General features: G+C 53.8%; 1 protein-coding gene across 1 annotated transcript; it reads right to left on the reverse strand.

The window, feature by feature from the left end:
* Positions 1 to 137: 137 nt before the first annotated feature.
* LOC128823328 (serine-rich adhesin for platelets-like) lies at positions 138 to 18,652 on the reverse strand. The gene is made up of 3 exons (XM_054005568.1): positions 18,500 to 18,652; positions 314 to 5,544; positions 138 to 221 (listed from the first exon to the last, which is right to left on the reverse strand). Exons 1-3 carry the CDS (start codon positions 18,579 to 18,581, stop codon positions 138 to 140), a joined length of 5,397 nt encoding a protein of 1,798 aa, XP_053861543.1. The 5' UTR covers positions 18,582 to 18,652.
* Between the last annotated feature and the right edge of the window lie 608 nt (positions 18,653 to 19,260).

Consider the following 19,260-nt stretch of genomic DNA (forward strand, 5'->3'; position numbering starts at 1 on the left):
AGGAGGAGGTTCCAGTGTTGGGCTCGGCCGAGGTCGCGGAGATGCTCTCGGTGTGAGAAGAGGATGTGCCCGTGGAGCTCTCGGCTGAGGTCGTGTGGCTTGTCTTGCTTGCAGAGGAGGAGGTTCCTGTTGTGGTCTCAGCCACGGTCGTGTGGCTGCTCTTGCTGGCAGAAGAGGTGATGCCCGTGGTGAACACGGCTGAGGTCGTGTGGCTGATCTCGCTGGGAGAGGAGGAGATGCCCGTGGTGGGTTTGACGGAGGTTGTATGGCTGCTCTCGCTGGGATAGGAAGAGGTACCTCCGGTAGTCTCTGCCGCGGTCCTGTGGCTTGTCCTGCTGGGAGAGGAGGAGGTTCCAGTGTTGGGCTCGGCCGAGGTCGCGGAGATGCTCTCGGTGTGAGAAGAGGATGTGCCCGTGGAGTGCTCGGCTGAGGTTGTGTGGCTTGTCTTGCTTGCAGAGGAGGAGGTTCCTGTTGTGGTCTCAGCCACGGTCGTGTGGCTGCTCTCGCTGGCAGAAGAGGTGGTGCCCGTGGTGGGTTCGACCGAGGTTGTACGGCTGCTCTCTCTGGGAGAGGAGGAGGAGCCAGTGTTGGGCTCGGCCGAGGTTGTGGGGCTGTTCAGGCTGGGAGTGGAAGACGTGGGCATTGTGGTCTCGGCCAGGGTCGTATGTCTGCTCTCGTTTGGAGAGGAAGAGGTACCTCCGGCAGTCTCGGCTGAGGTCCTGTGGCTTGTCTTGCTGGGAGAGGAGGATGTTCCAGCGTTGGGCTCGGCCGAGGTCGCGGAGATGCTCTCGGTGTGAGAAGAGGAGATGCCCGTGGAGCTCTCGCCTGAGGTCGTGTGGCTTGTCTTGCTTGCAGAGGAGGAGGTTCCTGTTGTGGTCTCAGCCACGGTCGTGTGGCTGCTCTTGCTGACAGATGAGGTGATGCCCGTGGTGAACACGGCTGAGGTCGTGTGGCTGATCTTGCTGGGAGAGGAGGAGGTGCCCATTGTGGGCTCGGCCGAGGTCACGGAGATCCTCTCGGTGTGAGAAGAGAAGGTGTCCGTGGAGCTCTCGGCCGAGGTTGTATGGCTGCTCTCGCTGGGAGAGGAAGAGGTGCCCGTGGTGGTTTCGGCCGAGGTCGTGGAGATACTCTCACTGGGAGAGGAGGAGGTTCTTCTTGTCTCAGCCATGGTCGTGTGGCTGCTCTCGCTGGGAGAGGAGGAGGTGCCCGTTGTGGGCTCGGCCGACGTCGCGGAGATGCTCTCGGTGTGAGAAGAGGAGGTGCCCGTGGAGCTCTTGGGAGAGGTCGTGTGGCTGCTCTCGCTGGGCGAGGAGGAGGTGCCCGTGGTGGGTTCGACCGAGGTTGTACGCCTGCTCTCGCTGGGAGAGGAGGAGGTTCTTGTAGTCTCAGTCATGGTCGTGTGGCTGCTCTCGCTGGGAGAGGAGGAGGTGCCCGTTTTGGGCTCGGCCGAGGTCGAGGAGATGCTCTCGGTGTGAGAAGAGGAGGTGCCCGTGGAGCTCTTGGCAGAGGTCGTGGGGCTGCTCTCGCTGGGCGAGGAGGAGGTGCCCCTGGTGGGTTCGACCGAGGTGGTATGGCTGCTCTCGCTGGGAGAGGAGGTGCCCGTGGTGGGTTCGACCGAGGTTGTATGGCTGCTCTCGCTGGGAGGGGAGGAGGGGTCCGTGGTGGGTTCGACCGAGGTTGTATGGCTGCTCTCGCTGGGAGAGGAGGAGGTTCCAGTGTTGGGCTCGGCCGAGGTCGCGGAGATGCTCTCGGTGTGAGAAGAGGATGTGCCCGTGGAGCTCTCGGCTGAGGTCATGTGGCTTGTCTTGCTTGCAGAGGAGGAGGTTCCTGTTGTGGTCTCAGCCACGGTCGTGTGGCTGCTCTCGCTGGCAGAAGAGGTGGTGCCCGTGGTGGGTTCGACCGAAGTTGTATGGCTGCTCTCGCTGGGAGAGGAGGAGGAGCCAGTGTTGGGCTCGGCCGAGGTCGCGGAGATGCTCTCGGTGTGAGAAGAGGAGGTGCCCGTGGAGCTCTCGGCTGAGGTCGTGTGGCTTGTCTTGCTTGCAGAGGAGGAGGTTCCTGTTGTGGTCTCAGCCACGGTCGTGTGGCTGCTCTTGCTGGCAGAAGAGGTGATGCCCGTGGTGAACACGGCTGAGGTCGTGTGGCTGATCTCGCTGGGAGAGGAGGAGATGCCCATGGTGGATTTGACCGAGGTTGTACGGCTGCTCCCTCTGGCAGATGAAGAGGTGCCAGTGGTGGACTCGGTCGCGGTCATGTGGGTACTCTGCTTGGGCGACGAGGAGGTGGCTGTGGTGGGTTCGACCAAGGTCGTGTGGCTGCTCTCGCTGGCAGAGGAGGTGGTGCCCGTTGTGGGCTTGGCTGAGGTCGCAGAGATTCTCTGGGTGTGAGAAGAGGAGGTGCCCGTGGAGCTCTTGGCGGAGGTCATGGGGCTGCTCTCGCTGGGAGAGGAGGAGGTGCCCATTGTGGGCTCGGCCGAGGTCACGGAGATCCTCTCGGTGTGAGAAGAGGAGGTGCCCGTGGAGCTCTCAGCCGAGGTTGTATGGCTTCTCTCGCTGGGAGAGGAAGAGGTGCCCGTGGTGGGGTCGGCCGAGGTCGTGGAGATACTCTCACTGGGAGAGAAGGAGGTTCTTCTTGTCTCAGCCATGGTCGTGTGGCTGCTCTCGCTGGGAGAGGAGGAGGTGCCCGTTGTGGGCTCGGCCGAGGTCGCGGAGATGCTGTTGGTGTGAGAAGAGGAGGTGCCCGTGGAGCTCTTGGGAGAGGTCGTGTGGCTGCTCTCGCTGGGCGAGGAGGAGGTGCCCGTGGTGGAATCGACCAAGGTTGTACGGCTGCTCTCGCTGGGAGAGGAGGAGGGGCCAGTGTTGGGCTCGGCCGAGGTTGTGGGGCTGTTCAGGCTGGGAGTGGAGGAACTGGGCATTGTGGTCTCAGCCAGGGTCGTATTTCTGCTCTCGCTGGGAGAGGAAAGGGTACCTCTGGTAGTCTCGGCCGAGGTCCTGTGGCTTGTCTTGCTGGGAGAGGAGGAGGTTCCAGTGTTAGGCTCGGCCGAGGTCGCGGAGATGCTCTCGGTGTGAGAAGAGGAGGTGTCCGTGGAGTTCTCGGCTGAGGTCGTGTGGCTTGTCTTGCTGGCAGAGTAGGAGGTTCCTGTTGTGGTCTCAGCCACGGTCGTGAGGCTGCTCTTGCTGGCAGAAGAGGTGGTGCCCGTGGTGAGCACGGCTGAGGTCGTGTGGCTGCTCTCAATGGCAGAGGAGGTGGTGCCGGTGTTGGGCTTGGCCGAGGTCGCGGAGATGCTCTCGGTGTGAGAAGAGGAGGTGCCCGTGGTGGGTTCGACCGAGGTTGTATGGCTGCTCTCGCTGGGAGAGGAGGAGGGGCCAGTGTTGGGCTCGGCCGAGGTTGTGGGGCTGTTCAGGCTGGGAGTGGAGGAACTGGGCATTGTGGTCTCGGCCAGGGTCGTATTTCTGCTCTCGCTGGGAGAGGAAGGGGTACCTCTGGTAGTCTCGGCCGAGGTCCTGTGGCTTGTCTTGCTGGGAGAGGAGGAGGTTCCAGTGTTGGGCTCAGCCGAGGTCGCGGAGATGCTCTCGGTGTGAGAAGAGGAGGTGCCCGTGGTGGGTTCGACCGAGGTTGTACGGCTGCTCTTGCTGGGAGTGGAGGAGGGGCCAGTGTTGGGCTCGGCCGAGGTTGTGGGGCTGTTCAGGCTGGGAGTGGAAGACATGGGCATTGTGGTCTCGGCCATGGTCGTGTGTCTGCTCTCGCTGGGAGAGGAAGAGGTACCTGTTATAGTCTCGGCCGAGGTCGTGTGGCTTGTCTTGCTGGGAGAGGAGGAGGTTCCCATTGTGGTCTCAGCCACGGTCGTATGGCTGCTCTCACTGCGAGAGTAAAAGGTGCCAGTGGTGGACTCTGCAGAAGTGGTTTGGCTACTCTGCCTGGGCAACGAAGAGGTGCTGCCCGTGGTGGGTTCGGCCGAGGTCGTGGAGATACTCTCACTGGGAGAGGAGGAGGTTCTTGTTGTCTCAGCCATGGTCGTGTGGCTGCTCTCGCTGGGAGAGGAGGAAGTGCCCGTTGTGGTCTCGGCCGAGGTCGCTGAGATGCTCTCGGTGTGAGAAGAGGTGGTGCCCGTGGAGCTCTTGGCAGAGCTCGTAGGGCTGCTCTCGCTGGGAGAGGAGGAGGTGTGCGTGGTGGGTTCGACCGAGGTTGTATGGCTCTTCTCACTGGGAGAGGAGTAGCTGCCTGTGTTGGGCTCGGCCGAGGTTGTGGGACTGTTCAGGCTGGGAGTGGAGTAAGTGCTCGTTGTCGTCTCGGCCACGGTTGTGTGGCTGCTCTCGCTGGCAGAAGAGGTGGTGCCCGTGGTGAACACGGCTGAAGTTGTGTGCCTGCTCTCGCTGGGAGAGGAAGAGGTACCTGTCGTAGTCTCTGCCGAGGTCGTGTGGCTTGTCTTGCTTGGAGAGGAGGAGGTTTCTGTTGTGGTCTCAGCCACGGTCGTGTGTCTGCTCTCGCTGGCAGAGGAGGTGGTGCCCGTGGTGGGCTCAGCTGAGGTTGTATGGCTGTTCTCACTGGGAGAGGAAGAGATCCCAGTGGTGGTTTTGGCCGAAGTCGTGGGGCTGCTCTCGCTGGAAGAGGAGGAGGTTCTCGTTGTGGTCTCAGCCACGGTCATGTGGCTGTTCTCGCTGTGAGAGTTAGAGGTGCCAGTGGTGGACTCGGACGAAGTCGTGTGGTTGCTCAGGCTGGGAGTGGAGGCAGTGCGCGTTCTAGTCTTGGCTACGGTCATTTGGCTGCTGTCACTGGGAGAGGAGGAGGTGCCCGTGGTGGGCTCGGTCGAGGTTGCGGAGATGCTCTTGCTGTGATATGAGGAGGTTCCCGTGGAGCTTTCGGACGAGGTCATGTGGCTGTTTTCACTGTGTGAGGAGGAGATGCCCGTGGTGGGCTTGGCCGAGGTCGTGGAGAAGGTCTCGCTGGGAGAGGAGGAGGTGCCAGTGGTGGACTCGGTCGAAGTCGTGTGGCCGCTAACGCTGGGAGAGGAGAAAGTGCTCGTTGTGGTCTCGGCCATGGTCATGGAGTTGCTCTCTCTCTGAGAGGATGAGGTGCTCGTGGTGCTCTCGGCCGGCGTTATGGGGCTGTTCTCGCTGGGAGAGGAGGAGGTGCCAGTGGTGGACTTGGCTGAGGTTGTGTGGCTGTTCTCCTTGGGCGTGGAGGAGGTGTCCGTGGTGGGTTCGGCCGAGCTCGTGGAGATGCTCTCGCTGGGAGAGGAGGAGGTACCATTTCTAGTCTCAGCCTCGGTCGTGCGGCTGCTCTCGCTGGGAGAGGAGGAGATGCTCATTGTTGTCTCAGCCTCGGTCGTGGGCTTTTTCTTGCTGTGAGAGGAGGAGGTGCCAGTGGTGGACTTGGCTGAGGTCGTGTGGCTGCTCTCCTTGGGTGAGGAGGAGGTGCCCGTGCTGGATTCGGCCGAGGTCGTGAGGCTGCTCTCGCTGGGAGAGGAGGAGGTGCCCATGGTGGTTGTGGCTGTCCCTGTTTTAATCATCCCTGAGGTGCTGTTTGCTGTGGTGGTTGTGGCTGTCCCTGTTTGCAATGATATTTCTGCTCAATATTTTATCTCCAGTGTTATAATTTGAAGCTGATATTTGCAACAGGACCTAAGATTGTTGTACACCCAAAGGTCATTTCTCAGGGTTTTTGGCACCAAAATCTCCTTGGTTATCCCGCCTTGAGAACCCTCCCTCCCTGCTGATTTCCCAGCCTCTCTCATATGCGCATTCCTCACCGGTTTACTTGGGTCCCTAGTCCCATAGAAATCACCTTCCAGTTCACAAAGGCAAATTCAGGTGGTTCTGCGGTGACCATTCATGGGACCAGGGCAACCCTCCATCTCTCCTTCTCACTGATAACCAAGGGGTCTATCCCCAGCTCTGGTAGAGGTCTAGGGGCTACTGACAATTATGGACCATTATGCAAACTGTTTCCCTTGTAACCAGACCCTGGCATGAACCAAATCCCATTCCAGAGCCCGGGAGAGAACCCAGGTGTCGTGGCTCCCAGCTCCCCCTGCTCTAACCCATCAGCCCCCATGCCCCTCCCAGAGCCAGGCAGAGAACCCAGGAGTCCTGGCTTTCAGCCCCGCCCATTCTAACCCACATAAGAACATAATATAAGAACGGCCCTACCGGGTCAGACCAAAGGCCCATCTAGCCCAGTATCCTGTCTATTGACAGTGGCCAATGCCAGGTGCCCCAGAGGGAGTGAACCTAACAGGCAATGATCAAGTGATCTCTCTCCTGCCATCCATCTCCATCCTCTGACAGACAGAGGCTAGGGACACCATTCCTTACCCGTCCTGGCTAATAGCCATTAATGGACTTAACCACCATGGATTTATCCAGTTCTCTTTTAAACGCTGTTATAGTCCTAGCCTTCACAACCTTCTCAGGTAAGGAGTTCCACAAGTTGACTGTGCGCTGCGTGAAGAAGAACTTCCTTGTATTTGTTTTAAACCTGCTGCCTATTAATTTCATTTGATGGCCCCTAGTTCTTGTATTATGGGAATAAGTAAATAACTTTTCCTTATCCACTTTCTCCACATCACTCATGATTTTATAGACCTCTGTCATATCCCCCCTTAGTCTCCTCTTTTCCAAGCTGAAGAGTCCTAGCCTCTTTAATCTCTCCTCATATGGGACCCGTTCCAAATCCCTAATCATTTTAGTTGCCCTTTTCTGAACCTTTTCTAGTGCCAGTGTATCTTTTTTGAGATGAGGAGACCACATCTATACGCAGTATTCGAGATGAGGGCGTACCATGGATTTATATAAGGGCAATAAGATATTCTCAGTCTTATTCTCTATCCACTTTTTAATGACCCCTAACATCCTGTTTGCTTTTTTGACTGCCGCTGCACACTGCGTGGACATCTTCAGAGAACTATCCACGATGACACCAAGATCTTTTTCCTGACTTGTTGTAGCTAAATTAGCCCCCATCATATTGTATGTATAGTTGGGGTTATTTTTTCCAATGTGCATTACTTTACGTTTATCCACATTAAATTTCATTTGCCATTTTGTTGCCCAATCACTTAGTTTTGTGAGATCTTTTTGAAGTTCTTCACAGTCTGCTTTGGTCTTAACTATCTTGAGCAGTTTAGTATCATCTGCAAACTTTGCCACCTCACTTTTTACCCCTTTCTCCAGATCATTTATAAATAAGTTGAATAGGATCGGTCCGAGGACTGACCCTTAGGGAACACCACTAGTTTCTAGGGTGACCAGATGTCCTGATTTTATACGGACAGTCCTGATTTTTGGGTCTTTTTCTTATATAGGCTCCTATTACCCCCCACCCCCATTCTGATTTTTCACACTTACTGTCTGGTCACCCTACTAGTTACCCCTCTCCATTCTGAGAATTTACCATTAATTCCTACCCTTTGTTCCCTGTCTTTTAACCAGTTCTCAATCCATGAAAGGACCTTCCCTTTTATCCCATGGCAGCTTAATTTACATAAGAGCCTTTGGTCAGGGACCTTGTCAAAGGCTTTCTGGAAATCTAAGTACACTATGTCCACTGGATCCCCCTTGTCCACATGTTTGTTGACCCCTTCAAAGAATTCTAATAGATTAGTAAGACACGATTTCCCTTTACAGAAACCATGTTGACTATTGCTCAACAGTTTATGGTTTTCTATGTGTCGGACAATTTTATTCTTAACTATTGTTTCGACTAATTTGCCCGGTACAGATGTTAGACTTACCGGTCTGTAATTGCCGGGATCACCTCTAGAGTCCTTTTTAAATATTGGCGTTACATTAGCTAACTTCCAGTCATTGGGTACAGAAGCCGATTTAAAGGACAGGTTACAAACCTTAGTTAACAGTTCCGCAACTTCACATTTGAGTTCTTTCAGAACTCTTGGGTGAATGCCATCTGGTCCCGGTGACTTGTTACTGTTGAGTTTATCAATTAATTCCAAAACCTCCTTTCGTGACACTTCAATCTATGACAGTTCCTCAGATTTGTCACCTACAAAAGCCAGCTCAGGTTTGGGAATCTCCCTAACATCCTCAGCCGTGAAGACTGAAGCAAAGAATCCATTTAGTTTCTCCGCAATGACTTTATCGTCTTTAAGCGCTCCTTTTGTATCTCGATCATCAAGGGGCCGCACTGGTTGTTTAGCAGGCTTCCTGCTTCTGATGTACTTAAAAACATTTTGCTATTACCTTTGGAGTTTTTGGCTAGCTGTTCTTCAAACTCCTCTTTGGCTTTTCTTATTACATTCTTGCACTTAATTTGGCAGCGTTTATGCTCCTTTCTATTTGCCTCACTAAGATTTGACTTCCACTTTTTAAAGGAAGTCTTTTTCTCTCTCACTGCTTCTTTTACATGGTTGTTAAGCCACGGTGGCTCTTTTTTAGTTCTTTTACTGTGTTTCTTAATTTGGGGTATACATTGAAGTTGGGCCTCTATTATGGTGTCTTTAAAAAGTGCCCATGCAGCTTGCAGGGATTTCACTTTAGTCATTGTACCTTTTAACTTCTGTTTAACTAACCCCCTCATTTTTGCATAGTTCCCCCTTTTGAAATTAAATGCCACAGTGTTGGGCTGTTGAGAGGGTCTTCCCACCACAGGGATGTTGAATGCTATTGTATTATGGTCACTATTTCCAAGCGGTCCTGTTACAGTTACCTCTTGGAGATAGGAAGGACAGGGGGGAAGGACGCAAGGAGGCCCGCAACATATACTGCTACTAATGGGAGACAGGCTAAACGACATACATTGGGGTGTTTATACACCAATGCCAGAAGCCTAGGTAATAAAATGGAGGAATTGGAGCTCTTGGTCCAAGAGCTGAAACCAGATATCGTAGGAATAACAGAAAAGTGGTGGAATGGCAGTCACGACTGGAACACAGGTATGGAGGGGTATGCGCTGTTTAGGAAAGACCGGAACAAAGGTAAAGGTGGGGGGGTGGCATTGTATGTCAATAGTGAAATAAGCTGTAAAGAAATAATAGTGGATGGATTAGATAACACAGAGTCCGTCTGGGCAATACTCGCACTGGGTAATAGGACTACTAGAGCCTCTCCAGGGATAGTGCTTGGAGTGTGCTATAGACCGCCGGGATCGACCCAGGATATGGATAAGGAACTATTTAATGTGTTTAGAGAAGTAATTACTAATAGAAACTGTGTAATTATGGGGGACTTTAACTTCCCGGATATAGATTGGGGAACAAACGCTAGTAGCAATAATAGGGCTCAGATGTTCCTAGATGTGCTTGCTGATCAATTCCTTCATCAAGTGGTAGTTGAACCGATGAGGGGGGAGGCCATTTTAGATTTGATTCTGGTAAGTAGTGAGGACCTCGTTGAGGAAGTGGTAGTAGGGGACAATTTGGGCTCCAGTGATCATGAGCTAATTCGGTTTAAAATACATGAGAGGAGTAACAGAATTAAGTCAAAGACTAGGGTTTATAACTTTAAAAAGGCCAATTTTAACAAATTAAGGGGACTGGTAAGGGAAGTGGATTGGGCAAACATATTAATGGATCTAAAGGCAGAAGAAGCCTGGGATTACTTCAAGTTAAAGATGCATGAGCTGTCGGAGGCCTGCATTCCAAAAAAGGGAAAAAGATTACTAAGCAAGAGATTTAGACCGAGCTGGATGAGCGACCGACTCAAAGGGGCGATTAGGAAAAAACAGAAAGCGTACAAAGAGTGGAAGAGGGGAGGGATCAGTAAGGAAATGTACCTAAGTGAAGTCAGAGAATGTAGAGATAGAGTGAGAAAGGCCAAAGGCCGTGTAGAGTTGGACCTAGCGAGGGGAATTAAAAGCAATAGTAAGAGGTTTTACAGCCACATAAATAGGAAGAAAGCAAAGAAAGAAGAAGTGGGACCGCTGAAGACTATTGCCGGAGAGGAGATTAAAGACAATCTAGGCATGGCGCAATATCTCAATGAATATTTTGCATTGGTGTTTAATGAGGCCAATGAAGGTATTAGGGATACTAGCACCACTACAGAGGGGCATTCAGGATGGGGGATTACCGCATCTGAGGTAGAAACAAAACTTGATTGCCTTAATGGGGCTAAGTCGGGAGGACCGGACGATCTTCATCCAAGAATATTGAAGGAATTGGCGCGGGAAATAGCAGGCCCATTAGCGATAATATTTAATGAATCTGTAAACTCGGGGGTGGTCCCGTTAGACTGGAGAATAGCTAATGTGGTTCCTATTTTCAAGAAAGGGAAAAAAAGTGATCCGGGTAACTACAGGCCTGTTAGTCTAACATCTGTAGTGTGCAAGGTGTTAGAGAAAATTCTGAAAGAGAAACTAGTTGAGGACCTGGAGGTTAATGGCAATTGCGATAAATTACAACATGGTTTTAAGAAGGGCAGATCGTGCCAAACGAATCTGATCTCCTTCTTTGAGAAAGTAACAGACTTATTAGATAAGGGAAATGCGGTGGACCTAATATACCTGGATTTCAGTAAAGCGTTTGATACAGTACCCCATGAGGAATTATTGGTTAAACTGAAAAACATGGGGATCGATATGAAAATCCAGAAGTGGATAGGGAATTGGTTAATGGGGAGAATGCAGCGGGTCGTATTAAAGGGTGAACTGTCCGGTTGGAGGGAGGTTACTAGTGGAGTGCCTCAAGGTTCGGTTTTGGGACCCATTTTATTTAATCTATTTATAACTGACCTTGGAACTGATTGCAGGAGTGGGCTGATAAAGTTTGCGGATGATACGAAGGTGGGAGGAGTTGCAAACTCGGAGGAGGATAGGGATATTCTGCAGGGAGACTTGAATGAGCTTGTGAATTGGAGTATCAGAAATAAGATGAAATTTAATAGTGAAAAGTGTAAGGTGATGCATTTGGGGATGACTAATAACAATTTTAGTTACAAGATGGGGACGCATTGGTTAGAAGTAACGGAAGAGGAGAAGGACCTAGGGGTCCTTGTGGACCGCAGGATGACTATGAGTCGGCAATGTGACGTGGCGGTGAAAAAAGCCAATGCTGTCTTGGGATGCATTAGGCGAGGTATATCTAGTAGGGATAAGGAGGTCCTGCTTCCGTTGTATAAGGCGCTGGTGAGACCTCATTTGGAGTACTGTGTGCAGTTCTGGTCTCCCATGTTTAAAAAAGATGAACTCAAACTGGAACGGGTGCAGAGAAGGGCCACTAGGATGATCAGAGGAATGGAAACCCTGTCGTATGAAAAGAGACTAGAGGAGCTTGGGTTGTTTAGTCTGACAAAGCGAAGGCTGAGGGGGGATATGATTGCTATCTTTAAATATATTAGAGGGATTAATACAAGGGAGGGAGAAGAATTATTCCAGCTTAGTACTAATGTGGACACAAGAACGAATGGATATAAACTGGCTGTGGGGAAGTTCAGGCTTGAAATTAGACGAAGGTTTCTGACCGTCAGAGGGGTGAAATATTGGAACGGCCTTCCGAGGGAAACGGTGGGGGCGACGGACCTGTCTGGTTTTAAGATTAAGTTAGATAAGTTTATGGTGGGAATGGTTTAATGGTAAAGCATAGTAGTCAAGGAAAACCAAGCAATGGAAGGTAAATAGTATAATGGCTAACGGGGTCGGGCTGGAGACTCTTGCCTATATGCTCGGGGTCTTACTGATCGCCATATTTGGGGTCGGGAAGGAATTTTCCTCCAGGGCAGATTGGCTGAGCCTCTGGAGGTTTTTCGCCTTCCTCCGCAGCATGGGGCAGGGATCTCTAGCAGGAGGGTCTCTGCCAATTGAAGTCACTAAAAACAGGATTGGGGACTTCATCAGCAGAGTCCAGGGAAGGGGTAGGGACGGTTTTATGGCCTGCAGCATGCAGGGGGTCAGACCAGATGATCATAATGGTCCCTTCTGACCTTAGAGTCTATGAGTCTATGAGCTCCTGCGCCCCACTCAGGACTAAATCTAGAGTTGCCTCTCCCCTTGTGGGTTCCCGTACCAGCTGCTCCATGAAGCAGTCATTTAAAGTATCGAGAAATTTTATCTCTGCATTTCGTCCTGAAGTGAAATGTTCCCAGTCAATATGGGGATAATTGAAATCCCACACTATTATTGAGTTCTTAATTTTGATAGCCTCTCTAATTTCCCTTAGCATTTCATCATCACTATCACCGTCCTGGTCAGGTGGTCGATAACAGATCCCTGATGTTATATTCTTATTAGAGCATGAAAGTTCTATCCATAGAGATTCTATGGAACATGCGGATTCGCTTAAGATTTTTACTTCATTTGATTCTACATTTTCTTTCACATATAGTGCCACTCCCCTCCCCCCCCCCGCACGACCTCTGTCCTGCCGATATATTTTGTACCCCGGAATGATTGTGTCCCATTGATTGTCCTCAGTCCACCAGGTTTCTGTGATGCCTATTACATCAATATCTTCCTTTATCACAAGGCACTCTAGTTCACCCATCTTATTATTTAGACTTCTAGCGTTTGTGTACAAGCACTTTAAAAACTTGTCACTGTTTATTTGTCTGCCCTTTTCTGATGTGTCAGATTCTTTATGTGAATGTTTCTCATCTGATCTGCCCCTTACATTATCCTCCTCCATCCTCTGCTCCTGACTATACCCTGGAGATTCTCGATCATTAGACTCTCCCCTAAGAGAAGTCTCTGTCCGATCCACATGCTCTTCTGCAGCAATCGGCTTTCCCCCATCTCCTAGTTTAAAAACTGCCCTACAACCTTTTTAATGTTCAGTGCCAACAGTCTGGTTCCACTTTGGTTTAGGTGGAGCCCATCTCTCCTGTATAGGCTCCCCCCATTCCAGAAGTTTCCCCAGTTCCTAATGAATCTAAACCCCTCCTCTCTACACCATCGTCTCATCCACGCTGTGACGGGTTGGATCACAGAAACCCCCTTGGGAGCTGCCACCCAATGTGCAAAGACTACCCCTGTTCCTGTTTTCCCTGCCAGCTCAGGACTCCAGCACCCTGTCTTGCTGAGCCAGACACTCCCGTCTGGCTCCAGACACAGACCCAGGGTCTGACTCACTTGTCCCAAAGCTGCAAGTTTACCTGAAAACAGCTCGCAGTAGCGTGCTTGTCTTTAGCACTCAGATGCCCAACTCCCAATGGGGTCTAAACCCAGATAAATCCGTTTTACCCTGCATAAAGCTTATGCAGGGCAAACTCATAAATTGTTCGCCCTCTATAACACTGATAGAGAGATATGCACAGCTGTTTGCTCCCCCAGGGTATTAATACATACTCTGAGTGAATTACTAAATAGAAAGTGATTTTATTAAATACAGACAGTAGGATTTAAGTGGTTCAAAGTAGTAACAGACAGAACAAAGTAAGTCACCAAGCAAAATAAAATAAAATGCGCGAATCTATGCCTAATCAAACTGAATACAGATAATTTCCTCACCAGTTCCAGAGTGCTCCCTTTTACAGGCTAATCTCCTTTTAGCCTGGGTCCAGCAATCACTCACACCCCCTGCAGTTACTGTCCTTTGTTTCAGTCTCCTTCAAGTATCCTGGGGGGGGTGGAGAGGCTCCTTCTTTAGCCAGCTGAAGACAAAATGGAGGGGTCTCCCACAGGTTTAAGTAGACTCTCTCTTGTGGGTGGAGACCCCCCTCCTCCCTCCTATGCAAAGCCCAGCTCCAAGATGGAGTTTTGGAGTCACCTGGGCAAGTCACATGCCCCTGCATGACTCAGTCTTTGCAGGCCGATGCCATTGTCCACATGGCATCTTGCATGTCTCCAGGAAGACTTCTTATGTGGATTGGAGCCTTCCAAGATGCATTGTTCCCTAAGTGTCTCCTGATCAGGTACTTAACCTGGCGAATTCCTTCCTAAAGAAGCTGACCAAATGCCTCACAAAGCTTACTTAGAAACCAAGCAAGTTTACAGCCAATATTCTTAAGCTCGAGTACAAAATGATATATGTGTACAAATAGGATGAATAGATATAGTAGATCATAACCCTTATGGAGATATGTTACATGGCACAGGCAGCACAAAACATATTCCAGTTATGTCATACATACATTTATAAGCACCCCCTCCCTTATAGGGTACACTGTCACACACGCATTGAGACTCTGAAGCTCTGCCTGCCTACCTGGCCCTGCGCGTGGAACTGGGAGTATTTCTGAGAATGGCACCATAGAGGTCGTGGATTTCAGTCTCTTCCCTAGCAGCCTAAATTTGGCCTCCGGGACGTCTCTCCTACCCTTCCCTATGTCACTGGTACCTACATGTATCACGACCACCGGCTCCTCCCCAGCACTACACATAAGTCTGTCTAGATGCCTCGAGAGATCCGCAACCTTCACACCAGGCAGGCGAGTCACCATACAGTTCTCCCGGTCATCACAAACCCAGCTATCTACGTTTCTAATGATCAAATCTCCCAATACTAACACCTGCCTTTTCCTAGCAACTGGAGTTCCCTCCCCCGGAGAGGCAACCTCAGTGCGAGAGGCAACCCCAGCACCGTCTGGAAGGAGGGTCCCAACTATGGGAAGGTTTCCCTCTGCTCCCGTTGACTGCTCTGCTTCCCTGGGCCTTTCATCCTCCTCAACAGCGCAGGGGCTGTCTGACCGGAGGTGGGACAATTCTACAGTGTCCCGGAAAGCCTCATCAACATACCTCTCCGCCTCCCTCAGCTCCTCCAGTTCCGCCACCCTTGCCTCCAAAGCCCGCACGCGGTCTCTGAGGGCCAGGAGCTCCTTGCACCGAATGCACACATACGCCACCCGCCCACAGGGCAGGTACTCATACATGCTGCACTCAGTGCAATAAACTGGATAGCCCCCACTCTGCTGCTGGGCTTCTGCCTGCATTGTCTCCTAGTTACTGAAAGGGTTGTTTAAAGCAAGAAGTTTTTAATGTAGTTTGGTTTATAGGTTTTAAGGGGAATAAAGGGACCCCCGCTCCCTTCCCACTCCCCTTCCAAACTCCCTTGCAAAACTCCCTGTTAGCAGCCCCTGTTCACACCAGCCCCCACTCCACTCCCAGAGCCAGGGAGAGAACCCAGGAGTCCTGGCTCCCAGCCCCCTGCTCTAACCCACCAGCCCCCAGTCCCCTCCCAGAGCCAGGATAGAACCCAGGAGTCCTGGTTCCTAACCCCCTGCTCTAACCCACCAGCCCCCACTCCCCTCCCAGAGCCGGGGAGAGAACCCAGGAGTCCTGGCTCCAAGCCCCCACACCCCTCCCAGCACCGGGGAGAACCTTCATCTGGAATAGCACCTCTCTCCCCTGCCCCCTCCCGGAGAGCTGGAAGCTCTGTCTGCATTGGCAGCCGACGCCCGCCAGACACAGCCCTTCGCAAGCAGGGCCCAGCCCCGTTGACCCACAGGAGGGAGGAGGATCAGGTTATGGGGGGGGCTATGGGGGACAAGCACAGAACAGCCCTTAACAGCAACATCCCTGCAGTGGGGTTCCCAATTCTCCCTCCCCCAGGAAATACCCTAGATTTGTCTCACTCCTGCCCCATGGGCACACAGAGTGGCCCTGTTGCGGGGGGGGGGGGCGATACTAACCCCTGCAGTCTCAGCTGGCCGGGTCACCCCAGAAGTGGGGGGATGCTAGGAAGTGGGAATTTTCAGTCACATCTCTATGCCTGCCTCAGTTTCCCTCTGCACTTTGCCTGACTACCCAGCGTACCGAGGGTTAATGCTGCCTGTGACCAGTGCGGGGGGGGGGGACAACAACACACACCACTGCCTGGGGTGACATGAACGGGGCCCTAGCAGACCCAGCTGCAGCCGCCCCCCAGCACAGAGCTCCCCGAGGGCATCCCCAGGACAGAGCAGGCTGCTGGGGAAGGGCGGGGACCTGGCATTGCCAATTGTGGTCGGGCGCATTCCTGGAGGTTTCATGCCACGAAACGTCTTTAATTCAAGGTTAATCTTTAGTTCCTGGAGACTCCAGGGCACATCTGGAGGGTTGGAAACCTGGGGGCTGGGACACGGGTGGCCGTTGGGGAGAGGTGCGGCCCCTGACTACCCCTAGGACTAGGGCCAAGAGGAGGTGCTGGAGCTGGCCGGTCCAGCTGAGCCGGCTGGTGGCTCTGGCTCGGCCCAGCCCCTCAGGGCTGCACAGGGACCGGTCTGGGCCAGCGGCGCTGCAGATCGCCCCCACCCCACCCCGCGGGAGCAGGGCGCCCCGAAGGGAACAGGACGAGCTGGAGTCTGGCAGGGCCGGGGAAGCCGCAGGGAGCCCGAGGAGGGGGGCTGGTGCCAGAGGGTCTGCGTGGGTCACTGGGGCCTGGCTCGTTAAATGGGTCACACCCGTGGGACTAGTGACTGTGACAAAGTGGGACTGTTCTTAATGTTTTCCTCAGTTTCCCCTATGCAGTTCTCAAGTATCTAGGGGGTGGGATCAGGGTGTACGATTGCTGCAGAGCAAAGGGCCAGGGTACATAAATGCCCGACACTCTGTCTCCTGGCAACTGATGGCCTGGGCCCCTCCTCTGCAAAGGTGCCAACTGAAGGTGTTGGAGACAAAGGGGTCAGGTGACCTCCTGGCCCGGGAAAGAGACAAAGCCCAGAGGAGGTGGGGCTGGACGGGGGTGGGAGTTTGGGGCTGGCTGGGGACTGGAAGGGAGGGCGGACGGGGGTCTGCCTCGCTGGGCCCCAGAATGGACCCGGCGGAGGGGTCCCGTTCGCTGGACCTACAAGCTCTGTTTTAGACCGTGTTCCTGTCGTCTAATAAACCTCTGTGTTACTGGCTGGCCGAGAGTCACGTCTGACTGAAGTGGGGGTGCAGAACACTTTGGCTTCCCCAGGACCCCGCCGGGGCGGACTCGCTGTGGGAAGCACATGGAGGGGCAGATGCTGAATGCTCCCAGGAGAGACCCAGGAAGGTGAAGCCCTGTGAGCTTCTTGCCCTGAAGACGGTCTGCTCCGAGGGAGAGGAGGCTCCCCAGAGTCCTGACTGGCTTTGTGGGGAGCAGTTCCAGAGCATCGCCCGGGGACGCCGTGACAGTGACAGACCAGGGCATAGACCGGACCCTGGGGTTTTGTGATATCCCTCTCCCCATCCCCTGCACACACATACCACTGCTCCCCCCAACCCCTCCTCCCTCCATCCCCCCACGTTCACACCCCTCCTCCCCCAACCCCTCCATCCCCCACCTCCATCCATCCATCCTCCATCCACCCCACACACTGCTCCATCCATCCATCCCCCGGTCCCCACCACACCCCTCCTCCATAGACTCATAGAAGATTAGGGTTGGAAGAGACCTCAGGAGATATCTAGTCCAACCCCCTGCTCAAAGCAGGGCCAACCCCAACTAAATCATCCCAGCCAGGGCTTTGTCAAGCCGGGCCTTAAACACCTCTAAGGAAGGAGATTTCACCACCTCCCTAGATAACCCATTCCAGTGCTTCACCACCCTCCTAGTGAAATAGTGTTTCCTAATATCCAACCTAGACCTTCCCCACTGCAACTTGAGACCATTGCTCCTTGTTCTGTCGTCTGCCACCACTGAGAACAGCCGAGCTCCATCTTCTTTGGAACCCCCCTTCAGGTAGTTGAAGGCTGCTATCAAATCCCCCCTCATTCTTCTCTTCTGCAGACTAAATAACCCCAGTTCCCTCAGCCTCTCCTCATAAGTCATGTGCTCCAGCCCCTAATCATTTTTGTTGCCCTTTGTTGGACTATCTCCAATTTTTCCACATCCTCCTTGTAGTGGGGGGCCCAAAACTGGACACAGTACTCCAGATGAGGCCTCACCAATGTCAAATAGAGGGGAACGATCACTTCCCTCGATCTGCTGGCAATGCCCCTACTTATACAGCCCAAAATGCCGTTAGCCTTCTTGGCAACAAGGGCACACTGTCGACTCATATCCAGCTTCTCGTCCACTGTAACCCCTAGGTCCTTTTCTGCAGAACTGCTGCCTAGCCATTCGGTCCCTAGTCTGTAGCAGTGCATGGGATTCTTCCGTCCTAAGTGCAGGACTCTGCACTTGTTCTTCCATCCCCCCCCACCACCACCACCACCACTCCTCCCCACCCCCTCCTGAATCCACCCCTCCATCCCCCCACACCCCTCCTTCATCTACCCCCCCACCACTCCACCCCCCTAACCGCTCCTTCATCCACCCCTCCGTCCCCCCGACACACTGCTCCATCCATCCATCCCCCTGTGCCCTCACACCCCTCCATCCCCCCTAACCCCTCTTTCATCCACCCCTCCATCCCCCCACCTCCAGCCATTCATCCCTGTCCCTCCCACACCCTTCCATCCCCCCCCACACTGCCTCCAACTACCCCTTCCACCCCTCTCCCCACACCCCTCCTCCATTCATGCCCCCACACTCACACACTATAGGGTGCCATGGGGTCTGGGATGCCGGGGACAGGGGGGCTGGAGGGTGTCCAGGCAGCCATGGGGGGGCTGCAGTGGATGGGGGTGCCAGCCAATTCTGTAGCCCTCTGTGTCCCAGGGACTTAGCTGGGCCCCCGCCCCACCCCACCCCATGGCACGCCCTCCCCCCGGTGGTCCCCTGGGAACTCACCCCCCATGGAGACCAGGGCCAGGGCAGCCCAGAGGCAGAGCGCCACAGGCATCATCCCCACGCTCCAGTCATGGGTCCTCATGGGCGGGGGGCGCAGGCGGGTGCCGGAGGGGCTGGTGCTGGGCTCTGGAGAGGAGGATGCAGCAAGGTACCCTCCGGGATCCTGCTGGGAGCTGAAGTGCCGCCCAGGTGGATGTTGGATTTCATAGAGGGAGGAGAACAGGTGGGAGGGGCCCCCAGGCCTCCGTCCAAACCACAGCCATCTGGCTGATAAGGGAGCCCGCGCCCCATTCCGTGCCCCATACCGCCAGTGGGGCCTGGCAGCTGGCACCCCAGAGCCCTGAGGGGCTGGGTGGGGGGCTGCTGCCCTCCCGGGGCTGAGATGAGGGGCCACAGACCGGGCGGTGCCAAGCGCGGAGCAGGGAGTCACTGGCAACAACTGTTTCAATAGCTGGGCAAATATTTGGAGGAAACCTGTTGCTGGAACCCGGTGTGAGGGAGCTTGAAAGATCTGGGCCGGCTGCCCGAGCAGAGGATTTCTCGCTCTGTGTCAGGGCTGCTCTGGGCACCCCATCCCCGTGGCCTCTGGGCTCCTCCTGGTGCATCCTCACACACACCCTGCCCCCGCCACTGCCTGGCCAGGAATATCAAGGGAGAGGATCCCACCCGGGCGGCCAGTGGCCTGGCCTTCCCCTGGCTACAGAAATTAACGTGAGCTGCCCCGGTTTGCGACGCCCAGCCTATGAGTGCGGGCGCGACTC

Source organism: Malaclemys terrapin, chromosome 15 (assembly GCF_027887155.1).
Source record: "Malaclemys terrapin pileata isolate rMalTer1 chromosome 15, rMalTer1.hap1, whole genome shotgun sequence".
In the NCBI taxonomy this organism is placed as follows: domain Eukaryota; kingdom Metazoa; phylum Chordata; order Testudines; family Emydidae; genus Malaclemys; species Malaclemys terrapin.